We start from the raw sequence: 18,500 nt of genomic DNA, 5'->3' as shown, positions 1-18,500 counted from the left end.
TTAGGGGCCTAATAAAAATAAAGAAAACTCATCTGTACGTTGTGGTGTGGTTTTGCTGAAAGTATGTCACACGATTTCTAGCGCGTGCCTAGCAAACCCGAATTTAAGTGTTAACACAAAAGCCTGTTCAAAAAAATCACATACAAAATGATGTGGAACTAATGTGTCACTCTAGATTGCATCACTCAAGATGGAAACATAACAGAAGAGGGTCAAAATCCTAGCCAAATACAGTAACTGGGCTCAAACAGTGAGTTTCAGTAATGAGAGTTTGGAAAGCAAGAGATAGCATAAGATCCAAATCTATTTGGTTCCCAAGTTTTAGATATTGATTCCTGAGAGTTTGAAATGTGAGGCACTAATCTGAATATGTGTAAGAATCTTTTAGGCTCCTGTATTTGGACAGTAAGGGTTTGGACAGCAAAGAATATCTCCATATGTTTTTAAGGGAGTTCTAGTGCACTTTTGCCTGGAAGACTTAAAATGCATTATAGAGTCACATACTCTGAGGATGTACTGGGCTCTATCCTGGTCACTGGGGATTGATTCCAAGATGAATAAGATATAGTTCCCAGTATTATCAGCTGTGTTTCAGGAGTTGTCTGGTCTTAACACACACTACTTCTGGCCTAAAACAAACCACCTGATAACAGGGCAAAAATACCACCATTACCTACCCACAACATCAGAACATTCCAACATATACAATTTAATGCAGCTGATCGAATGTGGTCCACAGCAGAATTCCATTTAGGGGGGTCTTGTTAAAGCCTCTGGATGCAAAAGGGAAGCCTGGAGCTACCAGAGCAAGTCAAAGCAAGCCACATACAGGTTTGGGACTTCCAGCAGAAAACACATATGCTAATTATCTCCATGAGATTCACCAGCCCACACCCAAAGGATAACCCAACCACGCATGCTCCCCTTTGCCCTGCTTTAATCCTACCAATTCCATCGGATAGGCCTTGGAACCACATAATCTACTTTGGGACAAATGACAATGTCCTAAACAGAGTTGGCCAAAGTTCTATGAGGTCACTAAGGGCCGACAAAACCAGGGCATGCAGTCACAAGAGGTGAACTCACTTCTTGGCCCTCTAGAGCACCATCTTTCAAGGAGGGTCTAGAAGACTGCTGAGACCAAACCGAAGACTCCGAGAAGGTCCGGTTCCTCAGCGTGGGAGTCCCCGGGACTGGAGGATGTTCAGCTTCCTCGTTTTCATTCTTTAAAAGGGAACCAAAATCCACCCCAGATTTCTGAAACTCAGTGTAAGTCCCTTTCTGCACCATTTCACCCTAAAATAAAAACGAATAATTTCAGAGGACTACATTTACAGGTGGTCATTCTAATTAGTAATACTAACACTAATCAAGAAAAAGTGATTGGTCTTAAATTATCATTATCCTTAGGTCTGGAGTCCTGGTTGACAAGCCTAGTAGAATTCAATTTGACATATAACTGAGCATTCTGTTCCCTGCCAGACCTTTTGGGAGATATTAAAAAACCATGTTATTGTGTGTTACAATTGGAGATCATTGGCATTTAGATGGTGGGTATAAGTAGCCTTTTTAAAGAACATGGACATTGAGATAAGCCTCATACAATAAGAACTGAAGGAACAGAGTAATTTTGGAAGGATATTCCTGGAAGGAAACTTGAGACTGAGAGGAAGATGAGCACAGGCATATCTGCACAGGTAGGAAGCACTCAGGAAGCCTCTGCTGGCATGTGTTTTGTGCCCTACTGGGGCAAGGCATGAGGATTAGCCTTGGGCCCGGACGTCCTAAGCTGCATCTTCATGGTCTTCACTCTAAAATTGTCCTCCCAAACTCAGGAAGTTCCTAACTAAAAATTCAGCATTCCATAGGACACCTCCCTGCATAGTTCCTTACAAAGCTATAGAAAATAGTTTCACTATTTGTTCACCTGATGAAATGAGACTCAGTTGAGTTACTCAAAGAGTGGCAAACAAAATATTAGGCAAAACCCCAGGATACAAAGCAAATCAAAGTAGAGAAGATCTGGTTAAGACAGGTCAGGCAGGGGAAGGTGGCCCAAAGCTCCCCCGTTTCTTGAATGATCTCCGTCCCCCCTCTGGTGGTCCATTGAGAAAAATCCAGTGATGCCTTTGAGCTCTTTGGAACAGTTTGATAACTGGAGAATTAGAAAATGTTTCATGATATATATAGCATCTTGTTCCACTTAGGAGGTAAAATTCACACTCCCTGCTTGATGAAATTAGCACTTTTCATTTAGTATCTGTAAGACACAAGGAAACTGTTACTGGTACTGAGATAGCAGTTTTCCTCAGAAGCAAAGTACTGACAACTCAGAGGGGCTGGAGAGGGCAGCCATGTCCTGCTCTGTCATTAGGGAGAGACTGGACCAACAGTAAGAAAGGACCCCAGTTCATCCAGGGTGCCCTCCAATGGACAAATGGTTGTTTTGAAAGTACGAAGCATCCTCAAATAAGTAATAACGGGGACCCCAAACCATCTTGGGACTTGTAAAAATGTTAATTCTACCACCTGTGGATTCTATAGTCACAGTATTAACAGCATTCAGGTTTTCCTACACTAGTTTCAGCCCTCTGCACATGAAAACATCAATTGTTTTCAAGTCTGAGGATTCTGGACTCCCTATTCCTGGGGAGTGGGGAGGAGACCACACATTGATCCCGAAAAGGCAGTAATTTTTATAATCCTACTTGGGTGAGAATTCATCTGACGGAGCCTCAATGGATAGATCCCTCACTGTTCTTTAGTAGTCACATTAAGCAGCAAAAAGGTGCTCAGGCTAAAAAAGACTTGCAAGAACTCTGCTATCATTATACAACCTATCTGTTGCAATAATGTGAAATGTATCTCTCTCTGAGAATGGTACGCACAGTAGTTAATATTCATTTTTTGTTATTCCCACCATTTAACCAAGAAGTTGTGGAAGGGGAAACATTCAGACGTTTGTAGGTACTCAGGAGGTTTCAGACCTACAGTGAACTGCTGGAACAGTACAAAGCTTAACTACAGGGATGATGAGGTGGAGAGGCAACCAAAACAAAGGAGTGATGTGTCAAATCATCACCGGGTCTGAAATGTTCTCACTAATGTCCACTTCTTGTGGGTTAAATGGTACCCCCGAAAATGGCATGTTCAAGTCCTAAATCCAGGTACCTGTGAATGCGACCATAGTTAAAAATAGAACCTTTGCGGATACAATAAAATTCAGATGAGGTCATACTGGATGGAGCAGGGTGGGCTCCACATCCAATATGACTGACGTCCTTTCTAAGAAATCCAGACAGACACAAACACAAGGTCGTGCGGCAACAGAGGCAGAGACTGAAGTGCTACAGTGACAAGCCAAACAGCAAAACACCGTAAGGTAGAAAAGGTAAAGAAGGACTCTCCCCTAGAGACTTCAGAGAGCACAGACCTGCCGACACCTTGATTCTAGACCTGCAGCCTCAGAACAGTGGGACAATACATTTCTGTTGCTTTAAGCCACCCAGTGTGTGGTACTGCAGCCCTAGGAAACTGATGCACTATCCTAAGCCCATACTTCTGTCTTCAGAACTGCTGAGACTTCACATTCGCTTCTGCTATAGCCCCTCCAGCAAACACCGAGAGGATCTTTTAAAACATGAATCAGACCATGCTGTGCCCTGCCCTGGACTGTCCAGTAGCTTCTGTCCCAACTCCAGGCCTACTGGGCCCAGATCCCTCCACACTCTCCCTGGCTTACTCCCCTCCAGTCACACCGCCTCCTCCTTGCCATTCCTGCAAACATACCAGGTGACTTTCCTTCTTCAGGACCCGCCTTTGGTCCCCTACCTCAGATCCTCCTCCCCCAGGTGACCGCATGGCCAGCACCTTCCTGTCACTGTCACTCAGGTCACCACGAGGCACTCCTACCTCTCTATCACCTTCATCACCTCTAACCCCAGGAAGAATGGAAGCCCCACAATGGTGAGGACTTTGTCTTACTTACAGGTCTACTGGATCTTACACAAACCAAGCACTCAGAAATACCTGTGCAGTGAGACTAGCCACTGGCTACACCAGGAGGTGAGTGCTCTGAACAGGGGTTGCTCATCTATCCAACCATGCTTCAGTTGTAAATGGAAAGAACTTTGTAAGCAAACTGCCTGTGACAATCACATGGATACGAACAGGTCTTAGTATCTGTCATGTCCAAATAATATAAGTTGACTTAAGTCATGGAAGAGGGAAACAAAAAGTTCTAAATAAACAGCATCATTATCTTCAACAATTTCACTAGAACAGTTGTAATTTATTAACATTGAGGTAGCAATTTAATAGACTTAAGGATAATATGATTTGGAGTGTGACAGTGACATTTCACATTTCTACAAATCCTTTGAATTTATCCTCAAAGACATGAATCCCAGCTCTGAGAAGAAAGAGATGGCAGAGTGAGGAAGAGGATGGGGTCTTGCAGGAAGCCGGGGGGGGGGTGGTAGTTCTGCTGGCAGACCCTTTCTTCAATATACCTGAGTACTGGCAAGTTCAGGAGACTTTTAGAAATTACTTACATCTTTCAATATCAGAATCTGACTTGCAGCTTTGAGGTACTGCAACTGATGAGTCACTAAAATGGTGATCTTCTCATGCAAGGTTTGACAAATACACCTACAAATATAAAAAAGGCACAGTAGGAAAAAGCACATGAATGGGGTGCTCCAAATGGAAAAATATACTTTAATGAGAAGCAAAAACAATATCATTGTCAAAGATCTGCAATTTAAATATAAATAAAATATAAATATGTATCAATGAAGCTGACTAGGTCCTCAAATTCACTAGCAGCCAACATGAGCCTTGCTGTGCCAAGAAATCCTAAAAAGTGGTTTGGGGAAGAAGACAGTGGCTGCTAAATTTTGGTTTCTCTAAAACTCAGTTTGGCAATTATGTATTCCATGATGAAAAACAATTGAACTATACTGAAATTCCAAAACCTGAATTAACTAAACCACTAATTATTTTATCACTGTGTAGAATGCAGGGTGGTGGTGAGGAAGGGAGGCGGGGAGGGAGGGGTCATATAAATGTGAATTTTTCTCTTAGATGGTCTCCTAGGTGATTATTTATGATGGGCACATTAACAAAAACAACAACAAAAGGACTCAGATTCTCAGGAACCTTTCCCAGACTGCATTTTCCAGACCCTTGTTCCCATATAACAGTAGATAGAAAAACAAGTCCCAGTGAGGCATCCGTCTCCACAGTACTCCCAAAACCCGTGCAGGAAGAAATATTTCTCTCATCAGGACGAAAAAAACTATAAAGACAAAAATACAAGAATAGAATCCAAATGGTCTAAACCATAGTGGAAACCATCCAGTGGCTGGAAGGATAAGACCCACACCTTAGTGTTCAACCTTGGAGTATTTTTTTTTTTTTTACACTAACCTCTCAAAGTGCTCCTATGTGGCAAATGGAGCTCAGGCCAATAACTTCTCATCCCTTCCATCCCACCTCTCCAGGTGAGCAAGCAACCTGATACAGGCCACGGGGACCACAGTCAGGCCTCCTGGCATATACTCTGGGTTCCCAAGTCCTTGAACAAAGCAAATGTTGGGAACTTGGATGGCAAGGTCACAAACCGTTGAAATAGGTCCGAGCAAGAGTTCTGGAGAAACCCAAGATGTAGTTCAAATCCTTGCTCTACCTTTTACTGGCCTGACAATGTTGGCAAGTTACTACACCTCTCAGAATAAGGCTCATGTCAACTCACAAGCACTAATGGAAGCACTAATCTGTAAAAAGGGCCTGGAACATAACTCATGCTCAATGAATGTTAGATCTGTTCTCCACTCTTCCTTTACCCCACAAGGAGCCATTTGCTTCTAGAATTCAGATGTGAGAAGTGGTCAAGGGGCACTTTTGAGACTGGACATACGATCAAAACCAAGGCTCCAGACAACAGATGTGTAGACTATCATTTCATTCTTTATATCTCGAAGGATTAATTTTTCCATTTTGACATGTCTTAGTATGGCTTATTTCATATCTAAGTTTCTCAACCTAGTAAACTCATCTTCAAGCTTAGTACTAGAGCTTTTAATGGAATTGTTTTCCTTAATTCAAAATTGCCTGCCATTAATCCCTTCATATAAATATCTGAAGGGGGATGTCAACAATCAAATTTGATGGGCTGCTGTGCTCAAGATGGGCCGATTCAAAGGTTTCAAAATGTTTACTTCCTAACATCTTCCATTATAGGTGAGATGAATATAAATAAGTACAATAACGATGTAACTGGTGGCTTTACATTTTTCCTAAGTTATGCTTTTTATCAAGACCTCCAGGAAAACACTTTCCAAATCATTAAGAGTAAAGATAACCAAGCCGTGCCATTCAAAAAATGATGGATTGGTTTGACTCTTAATGCTCTATAAGGATGTGTTAAGAGCTAACATGTACCATGGTGAAGATGACAAATATAAGAAAGGCATGGTCACTAACTTCAGTCATTCAGTCAACACAGATCTGTTGAGCTACAAAGTGCCAGGAAGTATTTTAAGTGCAGAGGAAACATCCACTGTCAAGCAAACTATACCCTGCATTGTGTAGAAGAGACACACACCACAAAGATAGAAAATATTAGGTAGTGATGTGAGCTATGAGGAAAAAGCAAGGTGGGTTTGCTGTTTTAGAGGGTGGGGAAGAAAGGCCTCTGTGAGGAGGTAACACAAGCTGTGAGAATATCTAGAGGAAACAGTTCTGGAACATACAGAAGGTATAATGTCTCTGGGGCAGAAACATGCTGTGCAAAGGCACCTTCATGTATTCAGTCTAGTGTGGAGGGACAGGGGAAGGACACATAAGTAGATCAAGAATAACCTATTATTGCCAGGCACGGTGGTTTGCGCCTATAATCCCAGCATTTTAGGAAGTGGAGGTGAGAGGACTGCCTGAGCCCAGGAGTTCAAGACCAGCCCGGGTAACTTGGTAAGACCTCGTGTCTACAAAAAAAATCAAAAAATTAGCCAGGTGTAGTGGCGCATGCCTATGGTTCCAGTTACTTAGAAGGCTAAGGTAGAAGGATTGCCTGAGCCCAGCAAATCAAGGCTGTGGTGGCCGTGAGCACGCCACTGCACGCAAGCTTGGGTGACAGAATGAGACTTGGACTAAAAAAATTAAAAAAGAATAACCTATTATTGAGAGCTGAGGGCAGACAGAGAAGGCACCATGCCCCCAGAGGAGCAGAAAGGAAAGGCAGGCAGGTAGGCAGGATCTGCATTCTTCATATTTCTCCTTTGCCCAGGCAAGCTGTCTCTCACTCTAGGACAGAAGGAGCAGTACCCATACAGACAGGCAGACATGAGAAAGTCACGCCCCCCTTCCAGGCATGCCAAGGAAGTCAGCACTACTGGAGAACTGGACTTGTGTGGGGAAGGGTTGGGAAGGAGAATAGGGCAGACTGCAAAGAACTATTTGCCATTTGAGGACACTGAACTATATCCTCAAAGTGAAAGAGTCTATAAAAGACTGAAAAGAGGAAGGTGAGTTAATGCTGTGTCTGAACACTCACGGCCCTTCCCAAATTCAAATCCAAACCTAAACACCAATGCAGTGGGTGGTATCAGGAGGCAGGGCCTTTTCATGGGAATCTGCCCTTATGAATGGGTTTGGTGTCCTTTTATAAAAGAGGTGCAAGGGAGCTGGCTTTCCCCTTCTACCACGGGAGGATGCACTGAGAAGACTGCGTCTGTGAGACAAAGTGAGTCCTCACCAGACATCAAAACTTATGGCCTTGATCTTGAACCTCCCAATCTCTAGAACTGTGAGAAATAAATTTCTGTTGTTTATAAGCCACACAGTTTATGGCATTAATCATCAAGCTGCCCAAATGGACTAAGACAACGAGGTAGGCAAAAGGATGGAGATCTGATTAGGACAGACCAAAAGAACTCATTATTCAGGAGGCAGGGGTTCAAGAATGTGGGGCTTTCTAAAATACAAAATAGCTTGTGACAAATCAGATTGGCATCAGTTAATCTAAGGGTCCCTCACCTTCTGTGTAAATGATGGAATCCACTTAATGTTTACAACATCGAGTTGTAAAACTTGCAAACCTTGGATATATATTCATGACTGAAGTAAAACTGTTAATGGCAAATAAAGTGTAATTCATTCACTTTTAATACAAAACACTTCACATTTCTAAGCTTCAACACAACCGCCATCTTTCGTCACATATTGTTCAATCCAATTTTCTAACTCGTTGAGAACATTCTCCAGTTGCCGCTGAGTGATTTCCTAAATTGCATTCGTGCTCCCTGCCCTAAGTTTCCCCAAAGAATGTGATTCTGATTAGCAAACAACAATTTTAACAAGCTTGCTTCTATCAAGTGTATATCCAAAGTCATTAAACCTTAAAGGTGCAAGAGGACTTTATAAATACTTCCTGTGTTCAAAGAAAAACTTGGGGATTTGGTGAGATGCATACTGATACTTAGCAATTAGAACACCTTACTCTCTCCTCCCTGGTGACACTAATGCAGCTTCCCACCAGGAATGGCTCTTTGAATGATAAAGATCTGGTGGGGACCTGCACAAGACTTACACAAGCCACAGAGACCCTTCTCTACCGAAGAGAAAATTCACCAAGTCACTCTCAGGAGAGGGCAGGAAGGAGAGCCAGATCAGAGAGCCAGGGACAATGCCAGGTGCCAAGTGCTCCTGCTCTATGCATCCTGAAAATTCCAATACTGCCATCTACGTTTTTCTGATGGTGGCGAAATACACATAATATCAATTTTCTGATGGTGGTGAAATACACATAATATCAATTTTACCATTTTAATTAGTTTCACACTGTTGTGCAATCACTACCACCAGCTCCAGGACTCTTCCATCACCCCAATACCAGGCACATTTTACACACACACTCTGGCAGAGGAAGGTTCAGAAACCCGCCTCGAGCCCTACACTCAGCAGATGACCTTGTGTCCCAGCCCCTGGAATCCAGAGCCTGGAGGCTGGAGGCATGTTACTAAGTTAAAACAAGGCCAGGAGGGTGGGCCCTACTCCTCTCCGACTGATGTCCTTACAAGAAGAGATTAGGACCCAGACACACAAAGAGGAAAGAATGTGAGGACCAGAGAGAATGCGATTATGGACAAGTCTACAACAGCCCTCAGGAGAAACCAAACCTGCAGGCACCTCGATCTCAGACATCCAGATGCCAGAACTGTGAGAAGACAAGCTGCTGGTATGCAAACCTCCTGGTCTCTGGCATCTGACTATGGCAGCCCTGGCTGGTCAACATGGGCCCTTACAGCGAGCACCTCAAGCATCTTTCCCCCACACTATGACCTGTAGTAATACCCCCCCGGCCCCCGGCCCCAAGGTCATGCCTAGCTTGAAGACTTGCCTCTTGCGGTTCTTTCCATGGGCCTTGCTTGTTCTCATACCTACACCCTGGCTAGTACTATACCTTTCACAAAAGGAACTGAAACCTAACCTCATTGTCCATCCACCACTCCAGCCTGCAGCACACAGACTGCTTCCTGCCAAGCTCAGCCCACTGTGAGAATTCCGATCTCAGTTCAGCACCTGGAGCTGCCCACCGCTTCTTCCATAGAGCACTGATGATCCTGCATGGAAGCCACCTTTTCCCATGTACATGTCTGGATAAAACCTGGGTAGTGACAAATTCCTTAAGGGCAGGAATGAGATCTAAACCTCTTTGTCTTCCTCACTCTGCCCTGATGGATCCTTAACATCTCTGTGAGTTACAGCCCTCCTTTGTTAAACTAAGATGTTTTGTGCAATAACATCTGTAGGAGCATTCATCTCAACTGCACAGAAGGGCTCCAATCGGTGCCGCTGAAAGGGCTCAGTGGCCTTAACAAGGTGAACAACAAACAGGAAGTTAACAGTGGGGCAGGTGTGAATCCTGTTTTACCAAGGCCAAGTCAGCAATGCTTTCAAATAAGCCAGTCTAGACTACACAGGAAGTATCAGTCGCCACATGTTAGGTTACAGCACACACAGAAAATTCCAGAGTTGCTCTACCTCAGTGGCACGGTGGTTAAGGAAGGGCCAAAGAAAACAAATTCCAGAAATACCAAGTGAGAACAGCCAGGAGTGAAGCTGGATTCTGGATAACTAGTTTCAATGCAAGCTACCTTATACATCTACAGGTCTTAAATGTTCATGCTAATAAGAATCCACATTCAACTCTTGAAGTCATACTCTAACACAGAGCGAATCATTCTTAAATTCTAGACTTCACTTTATTGATTATTTCCAAACCTACAGATTAAGAAGCATAAACCAACAAGGCCTTCCCAGGAAAGTCCTCTGTAGGTCCTGAAAACCTCACTTCTAATGTGTCATAAACAAGTGGTAGAAAAAAAGAGCTGTCAAATGTCAGGGTGCCAAGTCCTACCTCTCTATTTAAAAACTGTATGTCATCCTTCTTATTTCTGGGGTCTAGATTCATCAGCAATGTCTTGGTTATCAGCTATTAAGTATTGGGGGATACCTGCATAAGTTGCCATCTAGTTCTGAACTCCCTAAGCATGTACTCCACTCACTTCAACACACTAAAATCACATCGCTTTCTGTACTTTTCTCATACCGGTGCAAAATTTCTCTAAAATGGATCTTCAGGGAGAGTTGGACACCAGGCAGGGAAAGTTGAATTTTCTGAAGCTACAAAGGCTTTCCTGAGCCAACTCAAAAGGGTTCTTGGAAAGCAGAAATGACATAAAACAGGTGAACTCACAGTTCGAACAAGTGCCTGCTAACTTCTGCATCCACAGCACTGAGAGGATCATCCAGGAGGTAGATGTCAGCATCTTGATATACTGCTCTAGAAAACAGAAAGAGGTATCAGACGGAAGAAGGTGCCACATCTCCCGACTCTCAGCTAAGAATCACGACAACACACAACAACTTGGACGCTCATTCCAAGACGACAGATGCTTCACATAGGACCCATCAACATGCAGCATAACTGGGTCCTACGTGTTCACCACCACTGCTGAATGCAACCTACCTTGCGAGGTTGACCCGCGCTTTCTGCCCTCCACTCAGTGTGGTTCCGCGATCTCCTATCACAGTCAGATCGCCATCCTCCAAAAGTTGTAAATCCTAGATGGAGAAAGGAAAGGGGGGAAGGTCTTAAAGTGCGTTTTCCTGCTGTCACCCTAAACTCTGTGTGTTAAGTCTTTAGAAATATACATATATTGGATCAATGGCAATGAATATATAGCTCATAGTGACAAAACTATAACTCTGAAACTTTCAAAATTTCTCAAGGTGCTTTATTTATTTTGATGCTGTAGTTTTTCTAGTTTTTTACAGCATATACCTTTTTTTTTTTTTTTTTGAGTTGGTGGATCACTCTTTGTCACCCAGGATAGAGTGCAGTGGCATGCTCACAGCTACCACAGCTTCGACCTGCTGGGCTCAGGCAGTTCAAGTAGCTGGAACTACAGACACATGCTACCACGCCTAGTGCTGGCGTGATTTATTGTAGAGACAAGGTCTCACCAAGTTGCCCAGGCTGGTGTCGAACCTCCAGGCTCAGGAAATCCTTTTGCCTCAGTCTCCCAAAGTGCTGGGATTACTGGCTGAGCCACCGCACCCATCCTACACATAACCATTTTAACAGAAATTTATTGAGCACTGACTACATGCCAGGCAATGTTCTGGGCATAGTGAATTCAGCAATGAAGGAAACAAAGTCCCTAGCGTTTCCACCATGAGTGGCTGACAATAAAAAATTAACACAAATGCAAGTGCCTCATCTTCCCATGTTCAGAGAAGACATAACACCTGACCTATGTCTTGCAGTGATGCTGAAGGCATCATGATAGAGTAACAGACAAAGCTACCCAAGAAATAAGAGCAAAAAGGGAAGCCTGGCCAGAAAAAAACAGAAGGAAAGAAACACGAGTGCTCGAAGGACACTCAGCAGATCGGCTGCACTAAGTAGATTCTGTTCCATGCAAGCCAGGAAAAACAAAAGCTAAGAAGGATAAGAAGTTCTTATTTGAGGATCTGGGAACCTAACCAAAGTTATATTTGAATACTATTTAAGCAATAAGTTGACAAAGCACAGTACCATTAAAAAAAAAAAAAAAAGATGATGACAAGAACATACTGAAAATGACAGGTTTTACAATTAGGTTTAAGTTACACAATATTACATTAGAAATATTTACTTGGATTGCCTATAATTACCACTAGACAGACCCTGGCATAGACAAACAGAGTTTAGAGGAGTTTGTTAGTTACTAATTAACCCTAGAAGCATCAACCCAGGACTCTACAGAAATAGCCCTTTTACAGAACAAACCTTCATTTCTTTGTCTCTACTCTGACATCTGGGGACAAAGTAAATGGTACATTGGGACTTCTACGACAAACAAGTAAGTCTTCTAACCTCCCCAAGTTCTCTCGTTCCCTCTCCTACAAAATGTCATGGAAAAACAAGAATTACTAAATTCATAGGATGCTAGAGGAATTCAAAGAAATAAGTGTATGAACACCCTCTTACAAGCAGAAAAAGGGAGAGAGTTCATTGTAATTTGCTATTGGTGGCTGAGACATATTTTCTGACCCAACCAAGGGTGGGAAGCCATTCACACCATGAATCACACTAAGCAAAGCACACCACCAAAAAGAAGCAAAGAGAATATCTCCATTGTAATCCACTCCCTGGTGGATTACACACAGGCACAGTCTCCCACATGCTCAAAGGTGACCTGGATTGCATTAAGTGATAGGCAGCTGTGGCCCTATTATGAAAATTCCTCATTATTTCACATTCTGGCTTTGCTGAGCTCAGAAGTTAGTAACTGTCTCTTGCTTTTAATTTTCATAAAAAACAATGCACCATTTTAAGATAGGTTCCCAGCCTTCTGCCCCCCTCCCCGCCACACACACTTTTCACTTGGCCTCCGTTTCATTGCTGACAGTCCTTATAATGTGTTCTGCTTAGTTTTTATGCCTTCATTTTACATTGTTTTGTTTTCTTTCTCAAAATAGCATCAAGTCATAGTACAGCTATCCTAGTCATTTTTTAGAGAAGGCACTTAAAATCTACCCTTTCAGTTAGAGTACAGGTAGGGAATAAGAAAGAGCCCTCTCTGAGTCTGGGAGTAGCACTTTGATGATACAACTACCTTGAGTGTTGTTGACTTGGCAAACTATTTATGGACAAGCCTCAGATAGGGAAAATACTTCAAAGGTTTTGAAGTAAAATCTCAGTCAGGCTAATTTCCTAACCATGATTTTCTGGTTTGGTTAAAGGGAAAGCATGAGATGAGCAGAAATGAGAAGTGCTCCTAGTAAGAGGAAGGCATTATTATGTGAGTACCCTCTCTATAAAACTAACCAATTACTTCATCTACAATTGCTCTGAAAAGCAGAAACACAAACTAGAGGAAAAGCAGGAAAGGTATGAAGGTTTGGCGCATACAGTGGAGGAGGCTATTGGAATGCTTAATGAGGCCCTCCCTGGGCTCCAGAGACAGAGAGTAGGGCCTTGTGCCTTTGCACACAGCTTTGCTTCAGTGTGGAACTGCCCTTCCCATCATGGCCTGTCCATCTTCTGTTCTTTTGTCTAGACCCAACTCATCCCCTCTATGAACCCATCCCTGCATTTTTCCCGGTCAGAAATAATCTCTTTCTGCTAGACCCTGTAGCTTTGTTTGTATTTCTAAGGAAAAAGCCCACTTTGTTCTGTTCATAGTTTTTACATGTGTCCACGGTCTATCCATCCTTTCATCAGCTCTGGATGGTAAGAAATACACACCAACCACTGTTCCAGATGCCAGATATTATCTTAATCTTCACAACAACCTGCAACCTGCAACCTGAATACTGGTTCCACTTCACAGATAAGGAGACTGAGACGAAGTGAGGCTATATAACCGGTCCAAGGACTCTCAGCTGCTAAAAGGAAAGGCTGGAATCTGAACCAAGCTCTTCTCAGTTCACAGCCTGATGGCCTTTCATTTCGTGCTACCCCAAGTGGTTGCTGAAAGATATATTAAAAGTAACGGCAATACTGAAACAGCTCAACACGTGAAGGTCTCTGGGCTTACACACAGAAGCAGCAATCAGTTCAGTCTCCACATTTAGATTTTGCCTCATTGGATCCACACTCCTTTTTTCCTTGAGTTGGAGTCTCACTCTGTCGCCCAGGTTGGAGCGCAGTGGTATACTCACGGCTACCATGGCCTCAGCCTGCTGGGTTCAGGCAATCTTCCGTCTCAGCCTACCAAGCTGGGACTATAGGTGTGTGTCACCATGCCCAGCTAATTTTTTTGATTTTTTGATTTTATTATTTTATTGTATTTTATTATTTTATTGTAGAGACGAGGTCTTACCGAGTTGCCCAGGTTAGTCTCGAACCCCTAGGCTCAGGCAATCCTCTTGCCTCAGCCTTCTAAAATGCTGGGATTACAGGCATCCAGCCACCGCATCCAGCTGTATTCCTTTTATACTCAGCATTTCTTATTTTCTATTATGTCACAGGGAAATGAGGTAATTTTCCCAATAAAGAGATGAAAAAGATAACCAGGCATGGTGGTACAGGAGGCTGAGATAGGAAGGTCAGAAGGTGAGCCACAGTCATGCCACTGCACTCCAGAGCCTGGGTGACAAAGAACCTCACTCAAAAAAATAAAAATAAAAAAGATGAAAAAGATAAAGCAAGAGTTATTTTATAATTGCCAAAGCAATCTGATGGAAAATGTCCAAGCTGATAGGAATATGATAAATATAAAAAGAAACTAGAAGTTGGTGGGTACCACAAAAGAGTTTGTATATTCAAGCAATCTATATGAAAAAAGTTAAACTCAAAATTATCAATACCATACCTTTGAATATACTTAAAAGTTCTAAACATATTCAAGGGTTAAAATATGCAGACAAAATATGCAGACAAAAGTTACACAATATGTTACATCCACTAAGGTAACAATATTTTTATTCTTCATTTATTTATTATACTATGTATAGAATACCTATATAAATATCAATTCAAAAAATGGAACTTATACACTCAGATACATTCTTTCAAACAAGTTCCATTTCATGCGATTTTAACTAGAACTGGCGGCTCTCACGCATAAGAGTTAACATTACAGAGGGCCTGTTATGCACCTAGCAATCAGGCACTTTAAATTCATGATCGAATTGTATCTTCACAAAAGCTTGAGATGGATAGTATTAGCATCTCCATTTTACAGATGAAGAAACTGAGGTTTTTAAGATTGAGACAATTAGCTAAAATCGCATGCCTAGTAAAGGGGTACTAAGACTGAATCCCAGAGCTGTGTGACCCCAGGACCTTAGGATTTTAACTATTACCCCTCAAGTACCTGACCGTATGACATTGCTTCCTGAGGCATGTCCTATAACAAACAAAACAGTGTTGCTCTGAATATGTAATCAGACTGAAGTAATACTGCTAAAAGTGAATTATTACTTCCTATCTTGTTATTTTATCCCAGACATGTTTTAGCGCAATAAACATTTAGATCTAGTATAATATATTGTAATTGGGATAGTGATCAATATATCTAATATGAGAAATCAGCTTTTTCCTGTTTTTCCTCCAGGAATTTTTTTGGAGGGGAGAAGGAGAGAGGATGGGAACTGGAAGAAGAAATAGTTATCTTATTAACTGATTTAGAGAAAAGGGCTATAATAGTGACAATAGCTACTACTTACCCAAAACCTGGCAGCTGTGCAGTTTCCAGCTATTGCCTGTTGTCTTAACAATCCTCCCATACCCCCCTCCTCCATTTAACAAAAAAGGCAAAGGAGGTAAACACCGGGAGCTACCCAGCACTGCTTCTGTCCACTGTCCATGACTACACATGCAGTCTCTGTACCTACGGGCCAAAACAATTCCAGAAAGCTCCTATTATCTATGGCCATCTTATGACTGCCCATGAACACACGGATTCAAGAAGGAGATCAGCAAAGGATCTCAAAACTCATTAAGTAGTTTGCTGGCTTCTCAAGGACCTTGCTGTCCCCCTACTAACTAGAGCCATAAATGGCATTTTAGAACAGCGGCAAAACCTCTTGGAAACTATATTAGGCAGTGTCCCCATTCTGTAACAGAAATATCAGGGGCCCAGACAGGTAACATGATGTGGCCAAAATGACAGCCAGCAAGTGACAAAGTACAGCCAAGACTTGTTCTGCTTTACTTCTCTATCCTGGCCAACCAACCTGCCAACGATGGGACTGTGCAAAGCAGGATAATAGTCCATGTTTATAAATATCAAAGAACAAACTAGAAAATCACTGTGCAGCCCAGCCCTGAGGGGACCCCATTCCCACTGCAGTCAGAATGCATACCATTGTGTGAATGCCACACAGAAGCCCTGGGGTACCCAAAGCCTGGGACACTGTCCACATTACTGACCCAGCCTTCCCAGGTGGCCATGGAAGATGATAGGTGAAAGCCACTGTCCCGACCCCTGCTTCCCTCCAGAGACGTCCAGGCATGGGGAGGACAGAGGCAGGGCTGCGCTGGCCTGGGAATCTGGGATCTGACGTGGGCATCAGAAGCTGAGTATGAGTGAAGTGAGAAAGAAATGCCTGAGAACTGCTTTTTTTCCACATTCCACTGTCAACAATCACCCCATTTTTAAAAACAGTTCCGCCCTATAAACTTCCTCAATTGAGAGGCAGCCTGGCAGAGGGGAAAATGGAATCTGGAGCTATGAAAATACAGGTGTGAACTTGAACCACAAGCGTTTAGGTGAATAGTTTCATCTCTTTACCCTCCATTTCACCAACCATAAAATGAGGACAGCAATAACAAAGACACTGAGAAATGATGGCAAAAAATTAAAAACTCTTGTGCCTTTGTGTGCACATATGAATGTGTGTGTATGTGTGTGTAAGAGAGGAAGAGAGAGAGAGAGAGAAATTTAACACATGGTGAACTTTGAATAAGTGAGAGCGGCTACTATTTCTGTTCTACATTTGCTTTACCCTGTCTTTTCTAATACAATATATGTTATTTAATAAAAATCTAGCTCATGATTGCTAAGCTAATGTCATTTCTAAAAACATGTAATCAAACATGTAATAACCCAGGAGAAAGCAATAAAAGCCGATTAAACAAGCAATTATGCTGCTGTCCACATCGCCATAGAATACAATCTATGACATTCAAGCCATTGTTCAAGCAAAATTACTCGTTCCTCCCAAAGCTGGCTGGAAGGAAACCTTCTGCATCGTACTTCTGACAATCTGTGGCAGCCTTTTCCAGACAAGATAAAGGAACAGCTGGAGGCCAGGCTGCAGGGTTCAGACCCTAGGGAGAGCCCTTTAACACCACCGTTCACTCGTTCTAACCGCCCGACAAGAGTAACAGAACAGATATTTATTCAAATTTACCTTTTCTTCTATTTGCTAACTTATATTCTCCTATTAAGTATGCTCAAGTTTTCAATCATCTACCAATTTTATTAAAACCTAAATCTACAATTCAATATTTCATCTTGCCCTTGTCTCTGAAATGTCACTTCTGAAAACAATCTCTCTCCTGGTGAAATGATGCAGTAGTAAAAAGAGATTTTTCGCTCATAAGCAGACCATGAACATTTACCATAATACTATAAGAAAGGGATTGGCAGTAGCGGGATACTGCCAGGGCCGGGGGTGGGGGAAGACACAACATCAGTAAGGGTGCCCGATCTCAAACCAGGCAAAACGGGAACCAAAGGGAAGTCCAAACTTTACCTATACGATGACCATTTGTATACCCAATCCTGAATTGTACCGCACATCTTTAAAATAAAAATTTTTTTTAAAAGAGAGATTTTACAACATTTTGTTCTCTTTAAATAATAAATTGCTAGTCAAAAGCAAAGTGGAAAGAAGGAAACCTATCCTCTGTAAGGGACCTAAGGAAGAGGCATCAGCCAGGCGCAATGTGCAGACCTCATCTGCAGTCAGATGCAAACTGACGGGTAACCGGGTAAAGAGGCTTTTTAAGGAAATAACTAAGAAACAGTGAACACTGACTAGACAGCTGATGGCAGCAAGGAATTCCCGTCATTTCCATAGGTGTGATAAGGTCATTTGTCCCCCAGAAAGGAGTTCTTATCTTCTAAAGATAAATAATAAAACGTGCATAGATCAAAAACGATCAAGGCTAGGGTCTGCTTCGGAAGGATTGGGGTAGGGACAAGGCAAGCAGAGAGGGAGCAAGATAGGCCACAAGTGACCAAGGCTGACGCTGAGCAATGAGGATGTGAAGATTCTGCACAAATGTTTTTAAAAGTTAAAAGTGAATAAAATATCACACAACCAACTTAACTCCTAAAAAGAGCATCCTATGAATAACATCATCACATCAGGATTAAAACAGCAGAGAGAGAGAGAGAGAGAGAGAGAGAGAGAGAGAGAGAAAGAGTGTGTGTGTGTGTGTGTGTGTGTGTGTGTGTGTACACTCAGGAAACTGGCTTAAAGTATTAAATAAC

General features: G+C 42.4%; 1 protein-coding gene across 1 annotated transcript in view; it reads right to left on the bottom strand.

Moving 5' to 3' along the window:
* Window positions 1-18,500, bottom strand: part of ABCC4 (ATP binding cassette subfamily C member 4) — a gene marked incomplete at its 3' end in the record, with an annotated part of 131,320 nt that overhangs the window by 50,082 nt on the left and 62,738 nt on the right. Inside the window, exons 12-15 of the mRNA XM_021705970.1 lie at window positions 11,033-11,127; window positions 10,760-10,846; window positions 4,554-4,650; window positions 1,087-1,296 (exon numbers count right to left, since the gene is read on the bottom strand). Of these exons, the coding sequence (XP_021561645.1) occupies window positions 1,087-1,296; window positions 4,554-4,650; window positions 10,760-10,846; window positions 11,033-11,127 (489 nt within the window). The remainder of the gene's footprint in view (window positions 1-1,086; window positions 1,297-4,553; window positions 4,651-10,759; window positions 10,847-11,032; window positions 11,128-18,500) is intronic.

The sequence above is a fragment of the Carlito syrichta genome, unplaced genomic scaffold (genome assembly GCF_000164805.1).
Source record: "Carlito syrichta isolate Samal-C Ts95f unplaced genomic scaffold, Tarsius_syrichta-2.0.1 Scaffold314864, whole genome shotgun sequence".
Classification (NCBI taxonomy): Eukaryota; Metazoa; Chordata; class Mammalia; order Primates; family Tarsiidae; genus Carlito; species Carlito syrichta.
The sequence above is the reverse complement of the archived record's forward strand: the minus strand, read 5'-3'. Positions and strand labels throughout refer to the sequence as shown.